This window comes from Panthera pardus, unplaced genomic scaffold (assembly GCF_024362965.1).
Source record: "Panthera pardus isolate Hobbes unplaced genomic scaffold, ASM2436296v1 HiC_scaffold_15, whole genome shotgun sequence".
Lineage (NCBI taxonomy): Eukaryota > Metazoa > Chordata > Mammalia > Carnivora > Felidae > Panthera > Panthera pardus.
The window spans coordinates 50,632,729-50,658,669 of NW_026526710.1; the positions used below are offsets into that span (position 1 = coordinate 50,632,729).

General features: G+C 40.4%; 1 protein-coding gene across 30 annotated transcripts in view; it reads left to right on the forward strand.

The window, feature by feature from the left end:
* The window catches only part of DTNA (dystrobrevin alpha), a 355,255-nt gene that overhangs the window by 212,341 nt on the left and 116,973 nt on the right, over nt 1–25,941 (forward strand). For all 30 annotated transcript variants that reach the window (XM_053902550.1, XM_053902552.1, XM_053902551.1 and 27 more), the window contains 2 exons: nt 15,864–15,931; nt 25,646–25,726. In XM_053902550.1, the coding sequence (XP_053758525.1) occupies nt 15,865–15,931; nt 25,646–25,726 (148 nt within the window). In that variant the 5' untranslated portion in view covers nt 15,864. The remainder of the gene's footprint in view (nt 1–15,863; nt 15,932–25,645; nt 25,727–25,941) is intronic.

Genomic DNA, 25,941 nt, shown 5'->3' on the forward strand with positions numbered 1-25,941 from the left:
ATGTATATAGAGTATCTTAATCATCAAAGAAAGAGCTAGCTAATAATCAGGAGGGAGAGGGGAGTCAAATTGTACCTACGAAGGTTGTTGTTAGGTATCTAAGTTCTACAGACAGCCTATGGTTTAAAAGTTAAAATGATATATAAGTGCGCAAAATTATTCTGTGCAATGATCGTGAAACTTCACTTATTTAGGTGAAATCTTACTTATTCCTCCTAAGATTGTCTGTTCTCCTTTACCCTATTTCCTCATTTCTTAAAAATATATTTGAAGCCATAAGAGTAAAAGTGAACGATTTCTCTCATTTTATTTCTGAGTAGTTTCTCTTAGCAACAACTGAGCCATCTACGGAATGGTCCTCCCTCTTAACAGGATATACAATCAGCGGCTGTTCTGAGAGAGGAAAAGCTTTCTACCTCTGAGTGCGACCACCAGCCTTTCCAAGTCTGATCTTCCAAATCATTTTCGTCTCCTTGCTTCTCCAGTTCATCCTGTCAGATGAATATTCTGTCATTACTGCTTGCATTTTTTAACTCTTGTGCACAGAAATCTTCCAATGGCTCCACTTTTCCTCCTCTGTACAGTGGAAACCACCTGAATGGCCTGCAGCCAGTAGAATCATCCTCCTTGACTTCATTCATTCCTTCTAGGCACGAGTGGTGCTAATGAACATCATTGAGACGCTGCATGCCTTTCGTGAAACGGGCAGTCTTCTGACTGATACAGACCCCAAAAACCAATTTCATAAAGTGTTTTATGACTGTAATTGTGATAACTGTTATAAAAGTAAATGATGAAGGCATTATGAAAGCATACAGCTTGAGTGTATTAGGGAAATTAGGAAAGGCTGCCCTGGGGTAGTGATGCTAATGGGAGCTAGCCAGGTTTGGGGCTCCTGGGGGTTTGGGATTTACGCAGGGAAAGGAAAAGGTAATATTCCAGGCTAAGGAAGAGAAGGCCCCGAGGCACATGGAACTGCAGTGCAGTGAATGAACAGAGTCATGTGGACCAAGGATTAACCCAGGAGCCAGATTGCTCAGGACCTACAAATCCATTATAAGGATCTGGACTTTAAATTAAAGGTGGTGGGAAGTCCATCCTGCATGTACTTACTGTTCTTCAAAATGCATCTTAGTTTACTGTGAAGGCCATTAGACACAATAGGTATGGCTATTAAATGAGCTCATGTAATCACAACGATACATTGTGATACACAACCATAATAAAGTATGACATCTAACCCAAGAAAGGAACCCCCAAAAAAGCCTCTGCTAGTGAGAGGATCCCAGGGACTTCAGAAATTAAACAACGTAGTAGGTCTACTTCTTTCAAAACAAAGGTGTCCACATGGGTTGTTTGCCATTCATGTGGTTTACTAACAATGCAGATTGCCGAGGAAACCAAGCCCAGCCTGGACACCTCACCCTCCTTAGCTCCTCTGCCTCCTGTTCCCTTTTCCTGCACCTTGACCTCTTATTCTCTCCTATCTGCTCTCCTGGTCTGATGCACCCCTTCCCTCTACTATAAGGAGTCTACTGTGTCTGTAAGAGGAGAGCATTTGACGATAAGAAATGCCAGTCTAATAGGAATGCCTCTTTCCCTCACCCCGTATATCTAGAATCTCATGCAGAGTTCACAGTCCTTGGAGGGTCCTGGTCCTGAGAGCCCAGAGCCGTGAACACCGCGTTAATGGAGGATTAGCACTGAATGTTACGCTAGAGAAAGTTTCCAAAAGCATATTGCAAATGACTCTTGACAACTTTGGCGGAGAAAAAACCGCATAATTAGCTTGAACTTTTTAAACTAAAAAACACCTGACTCTGACTCTGTGTGATTAGGATATAAGCAGGCTCTATATTAAAAATAAGCACACCGGTCACACTGTTAAGGGACATATTTAAAAACTAAAAATGACCATCATTTTTTTTTTCTTTTTGCTTGGAGGTGAGAAGTTTAGTCTGTTTCTCTATTTTGACTATCACAACTAGTCTTCCCCCTAACACCTCCATGAAACATTGGCATAATGCTAGAGTTTGGATGAACAAAGACACTCCAAACTTTAAAAAACTGTCATTTCAAGGTCTCATTAGCTTGGCTGCTTTGCAGACTATTAATGGACCTTGGAGAACAATAACTCAAGTTTAAAGCATTTTCAGGCATATGGGTCCACAGGGCAATGACTTGCTCTCTTGAAAAGACTCCTGCAGGCCCTTATGATTATAACAATCACTTGTGAACTCCAAGGTTCTCATTCTTTAGCCCCCCACACCCATGCCTAACACCCCATACTCATTTCTTGATAAAAGTTCTCCAGAGCGTTTGACACGAGAGGCACTGGCACCAAGAAATAGATCTGTAAATCAGGAAAGAGGAAAAGTGTCATTGACTCAGGAAGGCAGTATTATACAATGTTATATACTGAAAAGCATCTCGAACCAGGACCCAAGAATTTAAAATTTTTGATTTTGCTACTTCATTGTGCAGCCCTAAACCTATCACTTGATTTCTGAGTGTCTTTGTTCTCACCAAGTGACACCAGGGAGTTCGAAAACAGTATTACAGACATATTACAAATGGGGAGATAATGATGAGGAGCTTCTTGGTCTGACTCCTTTATTGATAAACCTTTTTTTATTGCCTCTGAAATGTTATGCCGGCTCTGTATTTTATTTGAAATGCCTTGACTTGATGTAACTGTGTAAGAGACAAGACTGATTCATGTTCAAGCCTGATAATACGACAGCTCACGGCTGGAAAGGAGCCTCTCTGATGGATGTCTCCACTATGCGAGCTCAAAGGATACTCTTGGTCACGTACAGCAAACCGCTGAAGTCCCAGAATCCCTTTCGACAGTTTTTTGGAGCTTTTAGAGAACAGTTTTTCAGTAGTTATTTCTCTCAGTACCTAATCATTTCCAGGTAGTAGTTTAGACTCATTAAGTCTTTGAAGTCACTAACGTGCTATTAAATGCATCACTGCTCCGGTGCATTAAATGACAGTGAAATGGTGGGCGCTTAGTCTGTGTGGCCAGCAGCGGCAGGAAATGGCTTGAGTGTCCCTCCGCAAAAGCCTGTATTTAAAAAGGAACTGCTCGTTCAGTCTGGGTGCTGAGCCTTAATACCCTTTGTTATGTTCTCACGAGGTCCAGGGACACTTGTTTCCATAAATGCAGACACTGAAGCGTGAATCTGGAACACTTGCTTTCAGTATTCACAGATTCCCAGAGCAGACACAGAGTGATGCATGAAAAGGATGACTTTTACAATCTCAAAAGCATGTCCGCATTGGCTAAAAATGTTGTGTTCAGGTGCTACAGCTCTTACTTTGCATCCCTGTGAGTTTCTAGAGGCGTGTCTGTGGAAGTGGGGTAGTTTGAAGTGTGGGGACCACTGAATCAGAGAAACACGTTGTGTGTGCATGTGTATGTTTTATTTGTTCTATTTACCAGTTAACTTGGGAGATTATGATTCAATAATTAGCTTTGTTTTCTGGTTCTCTAGGCAGATCCGTTTTCTACATAATCGTATTGTATATCACTTTGTCCTTTATATTATGGTAAAAGTAACATAACATAATAAAAGGATGTGATCTTTTAATTGAGTTAATGTAATTGATCATGGGAAAGGCTTTTGGAGATCATAAAGTTCCCTGCAGCAGGCACCTCATTTCCAGACCCTTTGGTTAGCTAGCAACTTCTGTTTCAGAATATTGTATCTATTAGAAACAGTGTATTCTTCCATCCAGATGATTTTTGGTATGTGGTAGATTGGGGTTCCAAATGATTCATCTATTGTGATAGTCAGATATGTGATCTCATATCTGAATAATCTGAAAATATTCTTTGCTAGATTTACCTCTATTAAATTTGGCCGTATTAATTAATCAGTCAGAGCTAATTAAATGTGTTGATATAGATGGGATCAGAGTGTAGCCTAATTAATTCTAATCATTAAGCTGCTGAGATTGAAAGGGCTTGTGTCAGTGATAACTTTGTGTCCAAAGATTCCGCCACCTGCCCTCTGGGGTGGAATATTCCTAGAGCGTAGTTGATATATTGACTCCTATAGAACCATCTAGATTTGTTCAAAAATTACTGAGGGACACAGTGCTCAAAGTCAAGTTTATGTTTCATGCTGGTGTTTAACAGATGCCAACTAAATGTTGGTCAAATGTATATGGCAGTTGGATGAAGAAGCTAAAACACCTGGGATGAAAGTCCGGTAGACTGACCTAGGTGTACATTTTAGCTCTTAAGAAATCTTGCAGCCTCACTTTTCTCATCTGTAAAATAGAAATGATAACACCTCCAGATCTGAGGATTAGATAAGCTCATGGACATTAGGAAGCGACACAGGAGGTCTCCATAAGTGAACGAATGGTATTTGGGAGCTTGCAGAGCCTAAGGAGGCATAGCTTGGTCGCACAGCATAATTGGTTACGTAGAGAGCCTCTGGAGAGACTTGTAAAGTGCCAGTCCTGGTTCTGTGGCTACCAGCAATGTGATTTGGAGGGAGTTCCTTAATCTTTCAAGCTGTATGAGTGTCCTATTGCTGCTGTAACAAATTATCACACATTTAGGGGTTTAAAACAACACCAATGTATTACCTTTCAGTTCTGGAGGCCCAGAAGTCCAACATGGGTCTGACTGTGCTAAAATCGGGGTATTGGCAAGGTTGCTTTCATTCTGTAAGTTCTAGAGGAGAGTTCATTTTCTTTCCTTTTCCAGCTTCCAGGGGCCACCTGCATTCCTTGGCTTATGGGTCCTACCTCTATTCTCAACGTATCTCTTTCCTTCAGAAGGACTCATAATTACATTGGACCCACCCACCTAAGCCAGGATCCTCTCCCCATCTCAAAATGCTTAATGTAATCACATCTGCAAAAGTCCTTTTTGCTGTGTCAGGAAACACAATCACAAATCCTGGAGATTCGGATGTGTGCATTCTTGGGAGGCCATTATTCTGTCTACCTCTTTAGCCTTGGTTTTCTCCTCCACAAAACAGGGTAGTATAATATAAGCTATCTCAGAATTAGGGTAAGAAATACATAGGATAATGCGTGTGAAATGCTTATAATTCAGAGCCTACCACGCATCGTAAGCATTTAATACATGTTAACTATTATTGTTATCATTCTCAGTGAATGAATCTCCTAGTCCCTTCCTGCTACATAACCCAGGCATTCATGCCTCTACCTCAACAGAATGATCCAGAGGGCCTGCATGATTCAGGATTGAAAAAGAAGGCGCCTTCCCACCAGCTATTCCTCCCCACTAAAATTCTTGGCAGCCACCAACTTAGAGCCATGGTTCTCTCAAAAAACAGAGATTTCTTCCAGTCGTTCCTTAATTTCAGACAAGTTCTCTTCAAAGGAAGGGACGTAACTAAGAGGCTCATAATTCATAGAAACAGACCCAGAGGCAAGAAATAAGGGCTGCCTCTGTTTCTTCTCTTTCCATTCTGTACTCCTGTCATGCCAGTCAGCCTTCGTCTCAGGGAAAGGACCTTGGTGTGCAGAATGCCATTGTTTATTGCCGGGGATCTTGCAGCCATAACTTCTGGCAGCTCATCCAGTCGGCCTGTTTCTTTTCTTTGTGGCCTATTTAATTTTGGCATGTGCATATATTAACCCCATATACTTGGCTGTGATTTTACTGGATAGCAATCATCAGAGTCCCTACAATGTCAATGCCATTTTCTGGGCTGTTTTATATTGTATCAGCCTGAGATATTCTCCACTGAGAGAATTTGAGGAGACAAAGGAAAGAATATCATGTTACGAATTTATTTAATATTTAAGTATGGGTTGGCCTCCATTCTCCTTTTTACGGACACTAATTTTACTAGGCTGAAAATTTGTTAAATGTAAGATTTGACCTTTAAAAATTATTTGTTCTGGCACAGATAAATTTTGAGAGACGTACAGAAGAATTAGTAAGGAGGAAGGGGGTTTAAAAATAATTTAGCAGACACTCTCATCTTTTCACATCCTTCGTGGACTGTAATCGGAACCCTGTGTTCTTTTCACGCTTTGTTACTGGTTCTGAATCTGTAAAAAGATAGTAATGGCCACACTGACATCCTCCCACCTGCCTATCTTAGCCCTCTCCCTCCATTTGCCCTCCCATCATCTTTATCTCAAAAGACAATTTCCTCATGTGGCTTCTGGAGCATATCATTCAAACCTGACCTTCCCAGAAAGCACCCGAGAGTTGTTATTTCCTTTTCCCGGTCAATCAAAAGTGCTGTGTCCTCAGTGAGTTTGTTTCAGCCAGATATTAGGGGAAAACAACCAAATTAATTACACTAAGGTGAACTTCCTGATTCTCCCAGGGAAATTTGCATTTTAAGGGCATAAACTTAATTTCCCCAGCTTTATTGAGGTGTAATTGACAAATAAAACTGTAATATATGTGAAGTGTACAACATGATTTGATATACCTGTACATTTTGAAATGACTCCCACAAGCAAGTTAATTAACACACGCATCATGTCAAGTAGTTACTTTTTTTTTTTTTTTTTTTATGAGAAAGCTTAAGATTTACCCTCTCAGCAAAGTCCAAGCGTAAAATACATCATTACTTACCACGGTCACCATGCTGCACATCAGATCCGCAGAACTTACCCGCCATATAACATTCTTTTTTCTCTTTTCCCACTATACTTGCTTGGTCTTTCTTTCTCAGCCTTCTCTACTTTGTTGGTCTGAGTCAGATCCCCTAAGATACATAGAAATGAAGGAAGTGGATAAAGGAACAGAGTTAAGGAAAGGAAAAGAAAGGGCAAGACGAGGAGGCTGGATCCAAGAAAGAGGGAATAGAGGAGAAGTAGAAGGACATGAAAGGGAATGCAGAAAACCCACGAGCTTTATGACTTGTAGGTCTGTTTCCTTCACGAAATCGTGGTATTGAGCAGCCCCTTAACTCCATGCTGCCCAGCTCCCCTTGGCATCCGCTAATGTGTGTCTTCAGTGATGCTTCAGCCTAGTTCAGTGTGTGTATGTGTGGGAATGTCCCATCAACACCATCCCCAGGAAAAAAGGAGAAGTTCGCTTGAGTCTTATTTCATACAATGCCATTTTGGTCTTTCTTAAGAAGCCTGGTGGGCTCTGGAGTCAGACATATCTGGTTTGGACAATTGGACAATTACTTAGTTTCTCTGAAGTTCAGTGTCCACATCGGTAAATGGGGAATAACAATATCAATGCTGTTCTTTTAAGAACATAATGAGGAAAGACCTACATAATGCTGGGACAGGGCAAGCCTTTTTGTGAAATGGTAATGGTTTTAAGTAGTGTTGTGGCAATTATTCTTGTTACTACCGTTTCTTCTCCCAGAGAAAGTTTGATTTTCTTGTCCTGTTGCAGAAAACAATTTCCTTGTCTGACTCTGTCTTTTCTACCTCTCCTCCACAGGTAGCACTCCCTAACCCTAAAAAATCTAAAAAAGGACATTTTAAAGCACACAAGCCTCCCTGGCCTATATCCCCATGCTCAATGCCATGTCCTACTCTTATTCTCACTTCGCTTCTCCCAGTTCTTCTCCTGGAAGTGAGTCCTAGAAATCCAGGTAACAACTGACCCATCGTCAGTAGGTGCTTCAGTTTTCCCCCCCTTGCGCATTAGAATTGGACGAGGGGGGCCCTATCAACTTTCTACTACTCGTTTTTAATTTCTTTCGAAACAAAGATGAGTTAGAATCCTTTTAAGCACCAAGAGTCACGCCATAATGTCCTAAAGCACTTTGGGTTTGTCGGATGCGAGTTTCCGCCTGACACACGAATAGTAAGTGTGTACACCCAGCCGTGCAGGCTGCTACCACGTGAGAAGCCCATCACTGCCTTCTGCTCAATGTCTTTCCTGTTTGCCTGACCTCAAGAGGCCCCCCACGAGCCTTCTTGCCCTCTCTCTGGGCAGTTGCTTTGCAGATCGCCTACTGTGACTGGCTGCTCCCTTTCACTAACAGTTGGTACTCCCTATAAAACAAAGCTACCTTTGGTCCTCACCAACTCCTGGCCTTCTTCCTCTAAACCTGCCCACATAAGCAACTATTAATTCCTTTATTTGTATATTCGTGTATATACATAACATTTTGGTGGGGCAAGGGTCCTTTTATCAAATCATTAAAAGGATCTCAACCTTAAACTAGGGACTGGACAACATTGCACTCCTTAATCAGCTAATACATTCTGTCATTTTGGAGCCTCTTTATTGAGATGGTGAAGTTAACTCAGTCACTTGAACAAAATTTGGAATTACAATCTTAAAGTTTTTCAAAAGATTTTACTTTTATAAGTGTCTATGTATATATACACTGTAATCTCACTATAATAAGTGGGGCACAAAATGTAGTTATAAAATAGGGTTTTCCTATTACAAGATTAATGAAAAATAGTCTTCTACTTATGGGGGGGAACTTTTCATTGATTTGTTTTCATATATTAGATATGTAGGAAAAAGAAATGGGCCTGTCTTCATGAACAGTGACATCTTACACTGAATCAAGAAGTTCCAAAATGAGTAGAAGGTAGTCATTTCCTAAAACCCATCCCCCAGAAGTTAAGAATTCAGCAATCCCAGTAGGGGCACAAAGAAACCTCTCTCTCCAGGGTCAGAGACAACCATAGGTCCACCGTGACCAAGTGGCCTATACACATAACATACCTCTTGAGAAATATAGATGCACACACGCACACACACACATGCATGCACACACAATTGTCTCAAAGTCACATCACATTGAATAAAAAAGGTGGTTCTCTGAAAAATCTTAAGTCCTCATGCAGTGTTGGAAGCATCAGTATAGACAGCCCCCCTCATATAGTCTTTTTCCCTTTGGAGAGGTCCTTTCTTTTTTAATGTTTATTTACTTTTGAGAGGGAGAGAGAATGTGCCCAAGTGGGGATGAGAGTAGGGGAGACAGAGGATCCAAAGTGGGCTCCTCACTGACATCAGAGAGCCCGACGCAAGGCTCAAACTCATGAACCACAAGATCGTGACCTGAGCCTAAGTCAGCTGCTTAACTGACTGAGCCACCCAGACACCCCAGGAGAGGTCCTTTTAAATGAAGAGAGGTCCTATTAATGGAGCTCCTAGACGGGGCTCGCCAGTCCTTCAGAAGCATCCTAATAACTTTGATCCCCACATTACAGAGTTCATATTTTGATCATCATCCTTCCAAAAGGCTCCTCTTTACGCTTTCCAGGTTGCTCCCAGCTTTGCTCCGCAATCTTCAAGCCCTTGCTAATAAGAAGGGGGAGGTGCGGGTGATCGCGGCTGCTAATGAGCAGGAGTCCTAGACTCTTCCCAAGCCAAACGAAAGCAAACAAAACCAAACAAAACCAAATGTCCTTAAACGTCTGGTACACGCTTCCCCCAGAACAGCAGGTCCCTTCCTGACTTGACAGTACTGCTGAGAGTAGTTCTTTCCAGAATAAAAATGGTTTTCTCTACTTTTTAATGGCATTCTTCTATTTCTTAAAGTTTGCCTCGTTAGGTACCCATATCATTGTACGTAAATGTTCATGTATATTTACATTCCCCAAAGAATTAATTCTCTTCTCCCTGAGCTCAAAGTACAGTTTAAAGTGAGTCTTACAAACAGGAGAAACATATTACAAAGCAACGTAAGAACTCCAACCTAATGCTATGCAAATAGCATAACATTATTTTTATTTATTTATTTAACATTATTTAACATAACATTATTTTATTTATTTATTTATTTATTTATTTATTTTATTTTTTAAATTTATTTATTTATTTTGAGAGAGAGCGCGTGAGCAGGGGGGAGGAGCAGAGAGAGAGAGGGAAAATCCCAAGCAGGCTCCATATGGTCAGTGCATAAGCCGGATGTGGGGCTCGATTTCACAAAACCCTGAGATCTTGACCTGAGCTGAAACCAAGAGTCGGACACTCAACCGACTGAGCCACCCAGGCGCCCCTCAACTGGTATGCTATTTCTAGCTCAAACCTGGCTGTGTATCAGGAGCACCTATAGTGCTTTTAAAAACATAAACACTGGGCTCCAACCCCAGATTTTTGGTAGGTCTGGGTATTTGCATTTTTACAAGGTCCCCAGGCTAATGTGATGGGCAGCCACAGCTGAGAACTCTGAAAGCGGGTAATTTTGAAGAGAGATCGAATACCTGATAACGCATCCAGCTGGTGCTTATACTAAAATAGTGAGCTCATACCTATCACCCCGCAAACACAAAACCCAAGTTCCAAAAGATGACATTCAAAGTAAAAGAAATCTGAAACCCATTATAGCCATTTTTTTTAGTAACAGCATTTCCCTACTTTCAGGGGCTCATCTTGATAAAGGACTGGGAAGTAAAAGCAAGTGCAATTATACTTTGCCTCAGGAAGGAGCTCTGAATACTTTTTTTATTATATTGCCAAAGATTAGGACGAGAATGTAAATCGCGAAAGTCATATCAGAGGCCTCTTTCATTAACAGAAATGGAAACAGGCATTTATATGCCACCAATAAATCAATTAGAGGAGGAAAGGAGCTTGAAATGGCCTTCACTGCAGTTATTAACTTCAGGGATTGCAGTGGGTGGTGATTGCTGAACCCAGCGCCCTCCTGCCATCCACCTGGAGCAAAGCAGAGGAAAATAAAGCAGGGAAACAGTCTCGTCATACTAAACCCAAGGTCTGCACGTCTTCAGTGTTTGCTCTAGTGGAGCAGAGACAAAGCAGAGCCAGACGTTTCTAAAAACATCATCGGCCTTTGTGGATTTAAAACGTGAGAGTGTGAACCTGTGGGTGACGTGGTGCATTTATATGTGTCTGGGTTTGCATCAATCTGGACGGTGGGATTCATTTCCATCTCCATGATTATTTCCGGTATGACGATGTTTTAGAATAGCAGGATTCCGCTAGGGAGTAGCACACAAAGGCATGAATTTCTCCTGAAGTTCGAGAGAGCCGTGGACCTCTCCCCTCCATCTCCTTTTGGCCTCTTAATCCCCAAGTTCTATCAACTTATTTTCAGTTTACCAGTGTCGGGAAGTCTTAATTTGTATTGAACAGTGGCAGCTGGAGAAAGAGTACTGGTGATTGGAATTCATACTAGGTTAGGGATTTAAAACTTAAAAGCAAGAAAAAAATGGATTAGTTTTCTTCCCCTGCCAGAAAAAAAAAAAAAAATGTGTTTTGGGGAAACACTTTTTACCAGCCTGGGTCTTAAGTTCTTCAGCTGTAACTTGGGAATAATAATATATCCCCAAGCTCCGCACAAGGTTATAGGGAGAAACATTTTATAATCTTTAGAAAGTTATACAAATGTAAGACACCACCAGTTTAAGATTTTACATTTGAAACTTCTTCTGTCATGTGTAATAGTGTGTTTGGTATGGGTGATGTTGGATTAAAGAAGTGTCGTGAAGGAGGCGACCCAAGAATGTGATACTTCAATGTGAACTTATTCTCACGATGCCAAGATGTAATTCACATGTCTTCTAACACTGTGCCCTGTATTGTGATTTATGCTTTGCTTCTTGCTGGCTCCCACCTCTTCTACTGTTATTTCATCCCTCCCCCATAAAGAGGGGCAGAGAGCAGGAGCCCTCCCTGTCTGGTTTTGTAGCCCCCTTTTGATGGCAATGCTGGAAGAGGGTGAGTTGGCAAATTCCCTTTCTGTGAAGTCATTGCTGTTGCAGATTGTTTCCTCGAATGTGTGAAGTGGGGTGGGAGAGCAAAGGCTGAGCTCCTGTCCTCCACTGTTCTTCATGTGGACTGCAAATCACTAAACCCCATTGCATCTGCCCTGACGGTCAAATCAGTCCTTGAGCGTAAGATGTCACATCCTTGCTCCCGAATCACGCAAGTATCCGGTGAACTGGACTCTTCCCTTAATCATGCGCTCCCATTCCTTAGCCCCCCTACCTAACTGATCTTTCCTCCGCTCAGTACGCTGGAGTCATCTTGCCACAATCTAAATGTGTACACATCAGTTCCCTACTTAACCTTGGGTAGCATCCAGTCTTCTACAGGAGAGCCCTGCCCTGTCTAGACATGAAGAATAGACCTTCTAATCTGTTGCCCGTCCTGGCATCTCTACTCACACTTGCACTCACCAATACTGAATTATTCCCAGTTCTCATACACTGTACTCTTGTTAAAGCTCCGTGGTTTTTCTCCCCCTGATTGCCTCTAACTCTAATTACCCTTTCTCCACTTATTTCTATCTGGAAAATTCTTGATTTTCCTTTAAAACTCTGTTTCAGAGTCACCCTTGGATGCTTCCTTCAGATTTCCCAGAAATAAACTACTATATTTAGTAATACATATTTTCATTATTTTACATATTACACCAAATTACAATTATCATTTGGAATAATCTGTTTCTCCTTCTAAACTGTGAGCTTCTTAAAAGCGAGGATCATGTCTTATTCATCTTTGGATCTTGAGAAACGAGCAGAGTATCTGACAAATTATAGCTACCTTATAAATATTTCTTAAGTAAATGAAATGGATAGCTTCTCAGAAGTGAAAACAACACATACTCTGTATAATTCATGGGACTGAACCTTAGTAAAGGAAATGTCTTAATGGGGCTCATCACTTATTCATCACCTGTTAGTTCCTTTTGCTGTTTTGACATTTATGTAATCTGGTAAATTCTAAGGTTGCAAGCATCTTGTCTACATGAAGGAGTAACAGAAACTCACCAAATTAGGCGTGTTGGTGAGCCACACACCTTGTGACATTTGTATTGTCACAGATGGGTTCTTTTCCCCTTCATCTCCTCCATATGACTTTGGGCAGCTGTTGATACACTAAATTCATGAAAAGCCGAGCTTCCTGACAGTTGCCGAAGCAAGATAGCTTTCTGTAAAAACACCTCCTCTTGCCCCTACTGAAAGTTTTGCTTTTCTTTCTTTCTAAAGTCAAGCATTTTGTATCTCAAGGCCCACTGATCAGAGTTAAATTGGAAACTAAGGAGCACAGTGGTGGTCCTTGCCTATTTGATTCATAAGCTGACTGTCCATAAGTCCCTCTGTGGCATCCCTGTAAGCTATAAACTAGCAGGCCTCCCCTTGTTCCCGTGATGACTGTGGTCAATGGGTAGGAAGCGTGTATTCTCAATGTGATCTAATGGTGCTGCTTCCCAGGAAACTTTAGGGGTCAGTTGAGAGATGTGTTACTTTCTTTTTACATTTTTAATTATATTCCACACTTTCCATTATTTCACACTACTGAGTTTCTGCTTCTTGTCCTCATAGGGTAAGCATTTTACTTCCAAGTGAGAATTAATTCCTATTATGTAACTAATGATGGTTCTTTTATGAGTTAATTAATCACAGAATGATGATGAACAGACCAAAAGGTGACACCAGTGTAGTCTACATCTATTTGCAACTTCTATTTCCTCAGATAAGATTTTGCTTTAAAATGTATGGCCCTAGGTCCTAATAGATGTAAATTAATTTCTCTCATTTCAAATAATTTCTGAAACCAGTGTAATCTGAACTGAACTCTTCTGTGAGTCGCTTTTGGGAAATATAGGTGAAGGTCTGTTTCATGGAGAGCAAACTTAGCTCTTACTGTTTTTCCTCTGTTTTTGTTCCATTCTTTTTTTTTTTTTTTTCAAAAATACTAACTGGACCTATCATTTACTGGTTGGATTTTGCTAAGCACTGTGAAGGATTTAGAATTTTTGAAGTTACTGCCTTCAAAGGCCTTACAGAGAGACACAAAAAGCTAATTAGGAAAGAGATGTCGCAAACAGTACCAATGGCGGGATTCAGGAAGTAAGCACTGTGAGTTTGGTGCCTAGTCTTCCTTTCCCCCATATTTTCCATCAGAACTTTCCAGCCTGCCATTCTTTGTGATTTATTTTTAAAGGTTCTTTTCATCTCATTTCAACATACAGACAGATGCAGGAACGTATCGTTGGTTCTATCCCCTGTCTCTCTATTGCTCCGGTTCTGCTTCTAAGCTCTTGAAATAAAGATTGGAAACTGTATCCAGACTATTTTGTGAGTGTAAGATTATTATCTACCCACTTCCTCTGGAGTAAAGGAGATGGGGTTATATGAATCAGGAAGGGTGTGTCTTTCCCCAGATCTCTATATATCCACCATACTTGCATATTTAAAATCATAAAAAGAAAGTACCTGACTGTGTTCAGCAGTGAATTTTTACCAAATTGAAGACACTTCATTAATAACTCCACTCTTTTCCAATTATTATTTAGGCCAGACCCAGGTTACATCATCACCCATCATGAATGGGAGCACGCTCCTCCCTTAACTCTGTAAACCAAGGCTGTTCCATGTCCTTCTTTCCCTTCCTGGCAGTAGGCAAATAACCCTTCCATCATAGAAACAGCTGGTGAGGCTGTTTGACCAGTTTGACTGACATCACTTTGGTTGTCACCACTAATATTTTCTTTTACCCTCAGGTGAGTTATTTGTGCACAGCCCCATTATCTTTTGAGCCATCTTCTACAACCTAGTTCTGTTAAATTTACCCTCAGGTAGTCAGTGGCTCTCACACTCACCTATCTATCCACTTCTATGCCTATAATTACTTCTTTGTGGTTTCATGGCTTCTATGCTTTTGCATCCCCGCCCCCCACTAGAGTATAAACACTTGAGGGGCAGGAACTCTGTCTGACTTGATCACTGTATACCCAGAACTTAATGTGATTCCTGAAGTATAGAAGGCACTCAATAAAGATTTATCAAGTGAATTTTCAGCATTGAGAAAAAAGGGATAGCAAGCAGGCTGTGGAGGTTCAGAGGAAAGGCACCAAACCCAGCCAATCATAGAGAGTTAGGAAGAATTTCAGAGGAAGACCCACCTAAACTAAGAACTGATGGGTTATTGCAGATTAGCTAGGCACAGGGAGAGAGAAATCCAGACCAAAAAATAGCATAGACAGAGAAAGAGCAGGGTCCATTAAAGGGAGGCAAAAAGATCAGCTGTGCCTTCTGTTTACCATGCCTGAGAATCAAAACATGTTGGTATATGTGTATATGCATTGAGTGTATGAGAGAGGAAACTTTAGTTTTTAAGTTTCAGTATAATAAAAAATCAACTCCACCAACCTATAAAACCTTTACTATTTAGCCCAAAGTCCTCTAAAGTCTATTGGGCTAAACAACATTTCCATTAACTTTTCTCATTATCTTCTTTTTCCTCAAGTCAAATTTTAATTTTTAAATATTTTTTTATTGTGTGTCTTAACTGTTGGCATTTTCCTAGTACTTTTTAAATGGTTACTGCAGACAGTGCTATGGTTAAGTAGAGAAATGTGAACCTAACCACCTCGCATGAAATTTTTACGTACGGAAAAACTGTTGCAGGTTCCAAACACTCAAATGAGAGATCAATATTTGGAAAAGGACCTCCTTGTCAACTGAGATTTGAGGTGCATGGGGACAACCTCCTGCAGAATATGGCGGAAGGCAAACTGGTCTGGAGTCCAAATGTCTACTCCATTCACTTTGAGACTCTCAATCAAATCATTTGTCGAATGGAATCCATAATATCTGTTCTATATTCTTCGTAGGGATTCCCAAAACTGAAAGAGAAACTATATGTGAAATGAGTCACGTAACAGATGGCAGATGGTTGTATTCAGTTTTGCACAAGGTCATCTGCTATTGTGGTTATTTTTATGTTAGAAAGTAAAAAATTTTATACCCCTCCAACAATTACAACAACATTGTGTATGGAAAGATATGTGTGGCAATTTAAATTAGTGAAAGTAAAGCTATACTTTTTAAATACACAGTTTTAAATAGTTGGTGTGTGTGGCATAACTACAGCAAGTGTGTTTACATAGAAATGGTTGTTTGCCTCATTAGCAGGAGGGTAATAACATTATAACCATTTTGTCTCATAGAATGATTGAAGATAGTGGGAAAAGAGGAAATACCATGGCAGAAAGAAGACAGCTGTTTGCAGAGATGAGTAAGTATGGAATTTTTAAGGAACACCACGTAGTTTCCATTGAATCCTCACAGAAAGACTGGGAATAACCATTTAATCCTTATGGCATTTGTGCTTGTCCTTAAAACCCTAAATTCTTTGTATAAAATGTACAGTTAGGCATTTTTGCTTCCTGTCAGGTAAGAGTTAAACTAGTCAGTGAATCATCATAATGTATTACTGGAGTGTATGTTTTCTATGAAGGAAAAAGTTTCGTTGAGCCGAACGCGTGTATACCCACACACAGACACGTGATAACCACTATTTAGTGTTGGCATTAATACAGTCCACAAAATTTTAAAGTCTGTGTTCATGCCCCCTCATTATCACACCGTCTGGCATATTGTAGGCACGAGATATAATTCGTGAAACGAATTATTGAATGTCTTAACTGCAATATGATAGCACATGTCCATGTTGGAAAAAAGAGAACTTGACATGGTGGGGGCACCCACCTCAAATTAAATTTTATAAAGAAAAAAGTACAATTCCCTTATTGTCTTTTTATCTCTCCTTCCCTGCACAGGGAATAAGGATGAGCAGACATGAGTTGTAAGCCTTTCTCTCTGAGAAGGCTCTAGACAAAATTAGGTTTCCACTGAAGATTGGAACTGATTTGGCAAGAATGAGGGTCGGGAGCAGATAAAGGAAAGTCCCAGATAATAAGATTCATATTTTCCTTTATCATTTCCCAATAATCTGGAGGCACCGAGACCACATCAGAACTAACAAAAAGGAAAGAAAATTAAAATTGATGTGAGAAATCTCAATCATGCTCCTTGCTTTTTTCCACTTTCAGAGACACGTCTGAAGTGCCTGAGAGAATAGCAGCCATGACCTTCCAATTTCCTAGGCCAAGTTTGGTCCTGTATATTCACTTCTGGCATGGCCAGTCACCTGGAGTTGTGACCTTTGTTGATGCAAATCTAACAGAGGAAGGAACCTAATTATTGCTGCCCATCCACACAAAATGCAAAGCAACGCAGGTGTCCTTCCATACCATAGAGTCTTAGACTGAAAGTCAGGAGCCACATACGTTATGGGCCAGTGGTTTGTCAGAAAAAGAAAACTATATTAACATTTAACATAACGAACCGGTAAAGCCTTGGAGGAAAGCTTTGAATTTATCCTTGTTACATTAAAGATGTACCAGCCGACACACTGCAAGAATTCTAAAAATGTGCTTATTTGATGCTTCTGTAAATACTCATGTGAGTTTAAGTCCCCTGTCACAGTTCCTCCTGGGGCAATTCTACCTGGGGCAATTCCTGGCAAAAATACATATGTCACAAATGTCTTCCGTGTTAAAGTTGTCTGAATCAAAGGATGATGGACATAAGTTTTGCAGCCACAGAAACAGAAAAGCTCTAAGTTTTTCAAGTGAGACAGGAAAACTGTGCATTCGTTCCCAAATTGTAACTTTATCTTTTCATAGAAACTTCTCAAGGTTGTCATGCATCGTGTACTTTATTAAACCTTTTTTTTATTTTTTAAGTTTATTTATTTATTTTGAGAGAGACAGTGTGAGTGGGGCACGGACAGAGAGAGAGAAAGGGAGAAAGAGAACGCCAAGCAGACTCCTCACTGTCAGCGCAGAGCTCAATGCATGACCTGAGCCAAAACCAAGAGTCAGGTGCTTCACTGACTGAGCCACCCAGGCACCCCTTAAATCATTTTATGAGTTCTCCTGATTAGTGATCAGAATTGTTAAGCAAGCCACACAAAGATGTATCTTTTTTCCTTGAGTATGCTAAATAATAGACTCAGATGTTGGCCAAAAACAGGTAAACATATCTGACCTTAACAAGGCATTCGTGAGCATTATATTTAGATCAACACTAAGTAGGACATGTCCACAGCAAGATTCTGCCAGATAAGACAACTGGCTGATTTCAAAGGGAAGAATTGATTTCGATAGGTAGATGGTCATACAAAAGAGAAAGGTGATCTCACTGAGAATGTGTGAAATAGTTGAAAAATAATATGGGTTACCCCAGCAACTCTCTCTGAGGGACTGCAAAAAACGACAAGGAAGCTATTAACAGGGAAGACTGACCTCAGGCCTTGGAAAGTAAGTTCCTCCAAGAATCTGTGAGGGAGCTAAAAAAGAAGGAGGAAATTGTAAATCTGGTCAGCTGAGTATTTTCTAGAAATAATTATTTTTTAAACAGCAAAAGAAAGTGCCAAAGCGATTTTTGTTTCGGAAATTACAAATGCCAAAGAAAAATTGCATGTGAAGGTGTTAAGGCAGGGAAGACTTAATTCAAGACTATTGCAATGCAGTCAAGACTATTACACAAGAGAAGGGAGATTGAACTCAACTCCCTGGAAGGCAGGAGGGTTTTTAAATGCCAGAGTGAGCTAGTAGCGAGATACTGCTAAAGTCCTAAAGATTATTCCTGGGGAAGGTGATCAGTTGTGTTTGCCAGTTGTCCCAATTAGGAAGTTAAGCTTCTACCCTCCACAGAGACTGGGAGATCTGCTCCAATGATTACATTTCAAAGGTTTGGTTCCCAGGTCCTTAAGAAAGATATTTCTGGGATGTAAAACTGTCGAGAGGCTAGGAGATTACTTCTCAAAGGGGCAGACAGAGAATTTACAATGAAAAGTTTTCTAAAGTAAATGCTCTGAGAAAAGGAGCTCAGGGGCTTAGAGTCAGGAAGAAGCCTGTCTGAAATTTAGTCAGGCTCAGGGAAATGTTAAGGCATCTTAGCCTTACAAAGGCCAAAGAACAAAGGACATAGCGAACAGAGAACAATAATTGATAAAACAACTGGTAAGAAATTTAGGCAAATTCAGGTGATTACAGCACATATGCATTAAACATCTACTCTGAGCTCATAACCACAGGCCTCAGAAGCAAAAAGAAATGGCAAAGAAATGAAATTAAGGATAGCGTGGACTCACATATAAGCAAAAAAAGACTAGCCTTGTATTAGAAAAAAAAAAAAAAAAGCAAAACGAAACACTAACTCTGTGGCCACCAACTTCGATTAAAGAAATTCTAGACAGGTTGCCCTTAACCAAAAATTCCCTTCACTATAATGCCCTAATTATCAGTTTATTTGGTACCTTAGATTAAAACTAAAAAAGACTAGTTAAATGTAAATGTCATCCTCACCTTGGCTTTTCAGCCATCAAATAAGTTTATCAGCTCAAATAAGTTTATCAGATTGGCTTTTAGCAGAATAAATTGTTCTTGGAATTAAATCACCTTCTCTGTTTTTCTGCTCTCAGAGGACATCACTCGGCCTTATATGACACTTACTTATGAACTTGTCAGTCATTGTTGTGAATGCTTCCTAAGGTAGCTTAAGGAAGGTAAACCATAGACCTCTACCTTCAAATCCATTCTCTTTAGATGCTGAATAAATGTTGGTTTAAAAGCCTACAGGGCACAGGATAGGTAGGTTTTAATCAGAGGAGAGTGATTGGAAGACATTCCTTCAGAATAAGGAAGGCTATCTAACAGGATAAGGAAGGGCCTGAGGAGAAATCACAATGATACCACTGGCCTCTGCACAGAGGAGGGATGGAAAATCAAAGGGAGGCAAGTATAGGTACTTGGAAAACACCCGAATCCTTCAAAGGCAGATAGTTCTTCAGGAAGTGGACTACAAGTCAGCACGCGGCTAATGGGAATGGAACCTACAGCATGATTTTGCAATGCACACTGTGACTTTTAGGAAAATTGATTTCAAAAATTGAAAACAACGACACGAATGAGCCCACTGCTATGAGCCCACCACACACACACCCCACTATAGGCCATGGTGGGTACAGGGACTATTTCCACTTGCTTCTTCATTTCTCTTGCTCTTCAGCCTCTTTAAGATGTTAATACCATGGGTCACCATCCTGGAAATACTCTCTGATGTCACCACCCAAGTCTGGTCTCCTGCTGTTTTTGACCACTGCCGTTCTCTTTTTCTGTCTCTTAGCAAATCCCAGACACCCTGAAGCCAGATCATACCAAAGCTTTGTTCTTGAACAATTCCCTCCATATACAATTTTACTTTCTCTCAAGGCTTCACCTTTATTGTCATGGCTCCCAAGTTTCAAGGAGTCCTTCAAAACCACATCCATGTTCTCCTGAACCATCTTATCCAGAATAGTCAGCATATAAAGTCAGCGTCCCTCCAGCCTTGCTTCCTCACTGTCAAGGCTTCTACTAATGAAACAGCTTGAGGTGGGCTCACCATTTATTCCACTAACAGTGCCCATGGCTGTATGCAGAGTCTTCTCTTAGAAGAATATTCCCAGTCTTGGCCCAGTTAAGACAAATTGCTACATTTTATGTTTGTTGGTAATTCTGAGAATGTATTCCATAGTCAGGAGTTCCATATCTGTATCTCCAACTGCCACTGATATCTCCACTTGGACATCCACAAGCATCTCAATCCATGTAAGCCCAAAACTGAACTCTTCATTCACGCACCTGCAAACCTATGCCTCCTGTTTGTACCTTGGCTCAGAGAGGGCCTCCCCACCCCCACTAAGTGTCCTAAGAGAGAAATTTGACCATTATCCTTGACCCCCTAACTCCTTTACCTCTCTCTCACTCTCTCTACTTCACATACACACACACACACACACACACACACACACACACACACACGATCAGCAAGCATGGAAGAGCTCAGACATGGAATCTTCATAGGCTTCATCTTTATTCTGTAAATATTTGTTGAGCAAATTTGAAAAATGAATGAGATATTTAATTATCGTAATGACTTTATAAAAGGCTTTATAATGAGCTATCAAAACATGAAAGGCAAAATATACTTTAATTGTGTGAAACTCTTTAGAATGTAATAAAACTAGGGGCACCTGGGTGGCTCAGTCGATTAAGTGTCAGACTTCAGCTCAGGTCATGATCTCATGGTTCATGGGTTCAAGCCCCACGTCGGGCTCTTGCCGACAGCTCAGAGCCTAGAGTCTGCTTCAGATTCTGTCTCCCTCACTCTCTGCCCTTCCCCCATTCACACTGTGTCTGTCTCTCAAAAAAAAATTACAAAAATTTTAAAAATTATTAGAATGTAATAAAACTAAAGCCAAGAAGTAGGTAAGACAGGTTGGTTGGTTGGTTGGTTGGATACATAGACAGATGGACGAATGGAGGGAAAGAATGTAAGAGGTAGGAGGAAGGAAGAGAGGGAAAGAAGGAGGAAAGGAAGGACAAGGAGGAAGAGCAGAGAAAAATCTTGAAAGGAAGAACAAAATAAAGGAAAAACAGGATTTGTAGGAGATAACAGTGTGATCAATCAGAATTTCTTAACTGCATCTTTGTTTTTGTCTTTATCACTTTCTTCCAAGTATGACGTGGATATGAGAGATTGGAAGACAAGATACAAGAGCATCAAATTGCCTTAAGTGGGTTAGCTTTAAATGTTCATTATGAAAAGTTTCAAATATATAAAGAAGTGGAGACAGTAATATTCATCTCTGCCCTTAATTATTTAGCCCCAGTCCCTTCTGTATAATTATGAAGCAAATCTAAGGTATTATTTAAATGAGTTGAATCTGCATGTTTTAAAGAATTATATCCCAGTGATACAATAATACAGGGAAAAATAATCATCCATATTTTTCAGAAATAATGAGACCATTGCAAAAAAATTAAAAATAGGGAAATGCTATACTCATTTTTTATTAAGAAGGAAGAATATGGATTCCTGAGAGTCTAGGGTATGAACTTGTAGGTTTTATGATAAGATGGATTCATTTTCAGGTCATGGAAAAAATATAGTGCTAATCCTAGACATTTCAACATGCTAAGAACAAGGATTGCTCTATTGACTTCTTTATGCATTTATTCAAATTCTATCTTTTTTATAAAGGAATTAAGTCAGCTAATTTCCCTTTTTAATAAGGCTCCTAGACTGCTAGCTCAGGAAAACACTATAGCATAAAATGAACCTTAATTCAACAAGATACTGACAAAGTCTCTTATGTTGTGCATGTGTTGGAGATGTGAGTCAGTTTGCCATACAATTAGGTTGATTTATAGGTGGTGTTGTGACCATATCTGCAGGAATAAGCAATGGGTCAATCAACTTGGAAGGCAGCCTCTAGTAGCATACTAGAAGAGTCTATGTGTGGCCCTCTTCAGGTGCTTGGTTTTAACCAATAACTTGGACACAGAAGACCTGCAACTACTCCCAAGGCAAACTACAAACTTATAGACTTTCAAGAAGAGACTACCCATGTAAAACTGAATTAAGTTTCTGGTTTATTGGGGGTGGGACAAATAAATATTTTAAATAAGGGGGATAAGCAGAGCAAGAGCCTGTGCAGCATGTCTCAGCTCAGCATTTTTGGGTCCCAGAATCCAGATGGATCCTGTGGTTGCCACTTACATGGTCTGTGCAAGGTGCATCCCCTTTGAACTTCAGCCAGGAGGAACTTATACAAATAGGAAACATCAAGAGACCCTCAGACCCCTTCCTGATTCTTGAACAAAAAGAGGGTCAGTTAAGTCCACATCATGATAGGGCAGGGGAGAACAGTCAGTGCACTCCCGTCCCTAAGCATCATCATTACTACATGTAGGAGAGGTGCACCTTTGCCAAATTGCCCCTAGAGCCTCTATGAGAGGGAGGTGCAGAGGAGCTAGTATTTCTGTCCTTAGAGGATAAAGTTTTGCTGGAACTAAGACATTTAATTGTCTGCTGCATCACAGCCCTTTTATACCTGCGGATTATCATTATTCTTAAAGAACTCACGCAACTAATCTATGTCCCTAATGTCTTCTTTTAAAGGATTATTTTCAGATATTGAGACTCTCTTGACTGTTGAGCCAAGCTCAGCATCAGTAAAAGTACATCCTCATCAGGGGAAAAGGCAGATTTAGTGTTCAGGTATTTCTGATAGTCTCTCTGTCTCTGGTTATCCAGAACCCTAGAGAATTAAGTTTCTAAATGAGCCTCTCAGATTTACAGAGGACACAAAACTGGGAAGGCCCTTGGAAATGCCAGTGGCAAAATCAAAATTTTTAAAACTATCAGAACAATTACAAGCATGAGATAAAAATTAAAAGAAACTAACCAGATAAACATGAAGTCCTATCTTCAGCCTCCAAATAAACATTTAAGTAGAAAATAGAAAAGATGTGATCATATGTAAATACATATGATTTTTTTCAGCTTTTTAATGAAAAGAACTAGAGGAACGAGCCATTTATTTTCTACAATTGCATTCGTGGGGTGCCTGGGTGGCTCAGTCAGTTGAGCGTCCCAGCTCTTGATTTTGGCTCAGGTCATGAACCCGAGGTCTTGGGATCGAGCCCAACATCAGGCTCTGTGTTGAGCATGGAGCCTGCTTAAAATTCTCTCTCTCTCTGTCTGTCTCTCTCTCCTTCTGCCCCCTCTCCCATTATCTCTCTCTCTCTTTTTGTAAAATAAAAAAAAAATTAATTGCATTCATAATTGTCCCTATCAAAACTGGTCATGATTGCTTTCTATATATTCTATACAGAGGAGGCAAATTTGGGTTAATTTTGTATATCTCACTTCAATGAGATATGAGCCATCCATAGAGCAGAAGGACCAGAATGGATGAAGGTCTCAAAACTGTCTGATGATAATAGAGAATAATGATAGCAACATCCACGTATTGAAGCCCTATTGTAGGCCTCACTCTGTGGTAGGCATTGTGCTTGCAAGGGTTATGGAGTTGAACCACTCCAATGTCAAAAGGTCAAGAGGTTATGTCCTCCCCCCCCCCCCCCCACAAACTTTAAACTCCTCAACGGCAGGGGCTTTTCTACATAGCCTTCAGATGGTAATGAAGATGCTAATCAAGGTGCTTCCCAATGTGTGAGAAATAAATTATCAAGTGGCTAGAAGCAAACCTTCTCATCAAGTGGATTGAACTTATGAGGAGGCAAATTAAAGCTCAAATATAAAAAAGAAATTTCTATCACTTATTGTTGCTAAGGAAATGTACAGGAAACCTTTTTAGGAGTCCCACCTGCTAGTAGGTGCTCACTATATACAAGCTTCAGAGGTTACCAGCTGGTAAAGCTGATGCTGTTATCTCCATATACATGAAGAAATCAGAGACCAAGTAAAAACTTGTCAAAGTTCACATAACTGGGAAATGACAGATTAAGGTTTACTGACTCTAAAGCTCATTTATTTTCACAAGTGATAATCATTCCTGTCATTGGAAATAATCTTCTATGGCCATTGTCTACCTGTCCCTAAACGGAGAACATTCTCCGTTGAGGAGAATTCCTGCACTGGGTGAGGGTTAAGCCCTCTCTCTTTGGTTCTTCAGGAACTCAGTATCAATGAGCCTGTTTGTCAAGTAATAAACTCTCATAAGAATGAATGTTTAATGATCTGCCTCATAAAACTATAAAGCAATAGGAGTATTGGTATCATTTGTGAATGAATCTAAAGAGATCAGTTTGAATCAAGGGAATGTTGATGCTCTCAGTGCAGGACACATGCTAATTCATCCCGAGTTTGATTAGAAAAGCACTTAATTGGCCTCCCAATATAATTACTTCTAGGCCAGCTCATTTACTTGCTGCCCTATTATATTTTGAAGCATTCATGTAGCACTTTTACTGGTGAAGTTCAATATATGTCAAAAATAGCTCTCTGCCTTTATATCTGTTATGAACCATAAACAGGGCTTAACGAATGCCAAATATTGAGAAGCAGAAAAGAACAGACATTTGTTGAAAGTCTGCTTTGTCTTAGACACAGTCTAGAGATGAGCCCATTCAGAGAAGGGTGGGAGGATCACCAGGATCTCTGGTGTGAATGGGACAAAGAGCCCATCTGCAGGGCATTGTGTGGAGACTCGCCCAAGCTGGGCAGAGGTCCTGGGTAGAGGGTGGTGGGAAATACCGTTGGGTAGGTGGCATGGGAAGAGCTTGGATTCTGAGCAGAACATTCAGACCTGGTGCTGTGAGCATCAGAAACCATGCTGGATTCTTGAGAGGAAGAGTAGAATGAGGAAAGTAGTTGAAGAATATGGGGAACACGTACTTCCATGTTAGAGAGGAAATGGAAGCTCCGGTATAAAAAAGAGTAGTGGTTGTTTTTAGAAAGTCTCCTGTGAGGTTGACAGGCAGGTTTGCCGGATAGACCCTAGTAATACTAATGAATACTTACACAGCTCGAACTACGTGCCAGGCAGTGCCCTCTGTGCTTAATTATAGTCACTCATGTATCCTCATAATTCTGTAAAATAATTAGTAGTAGTATCATCACCCCCATCTTCCAGATGAGAAAACTGAGGTTTCTAAAAGCAATTAGTCACACAGCAAAGAGGCCCAGCTTTCAGCAAGTTCTCACCTCACAGCCGTATTCTGATGACCAATCACCGTGCATCTAAAATGGTTATTGGATGATAGTGCTGTCATCTTGCTGGTTAAGTCACAGCTTGACTAGATTGTTCTCAGAAGCGGCAGACACCGCAGGGCTGAGGCTGTGTTCCTTGGCCCACAAACATGGTTGACAACCTCATCTCCCGTGTTGGATACTTGTGTTCTTTTCCCCTAGTATTTGAGGGGTGTGAGGCCAGACCTTTTCAAGTCTTAAAGTCGTGTTTGTGTTCTAATAAAAGTAAAAATCAAATGAAGTGAATGGGTTATATCTGCAGTTGCTTTCTTTGTAAATATTATAAATCCCTTTCCACACACATGGCATACCATATGTGTACGTTTCTCCCCCCCACCAGGGGCTCAAGATCTGGACCGTATCCGACTCTCCACCTACAGAACAGCATGCAAGCTTAGGTTTGTGCAGAAGAAATGCAACTGTAAGTATGCCAGTTGTTTGGACTAATTACCCTCATGAATCCTACCGTTTACATTTGTTATAGTTTATTAAAACTGTTTTTCTCCTAAGTGTTGATAAAAAAAATATGTTTACACAACAATAAAAAGAGTACTGTGATACGCAGAAGGTAGAGAGACTATTCATAAGTAATTCTGAAGGCTGAATTGCTCTTAACTGCTGAAGTATTGAAATGGA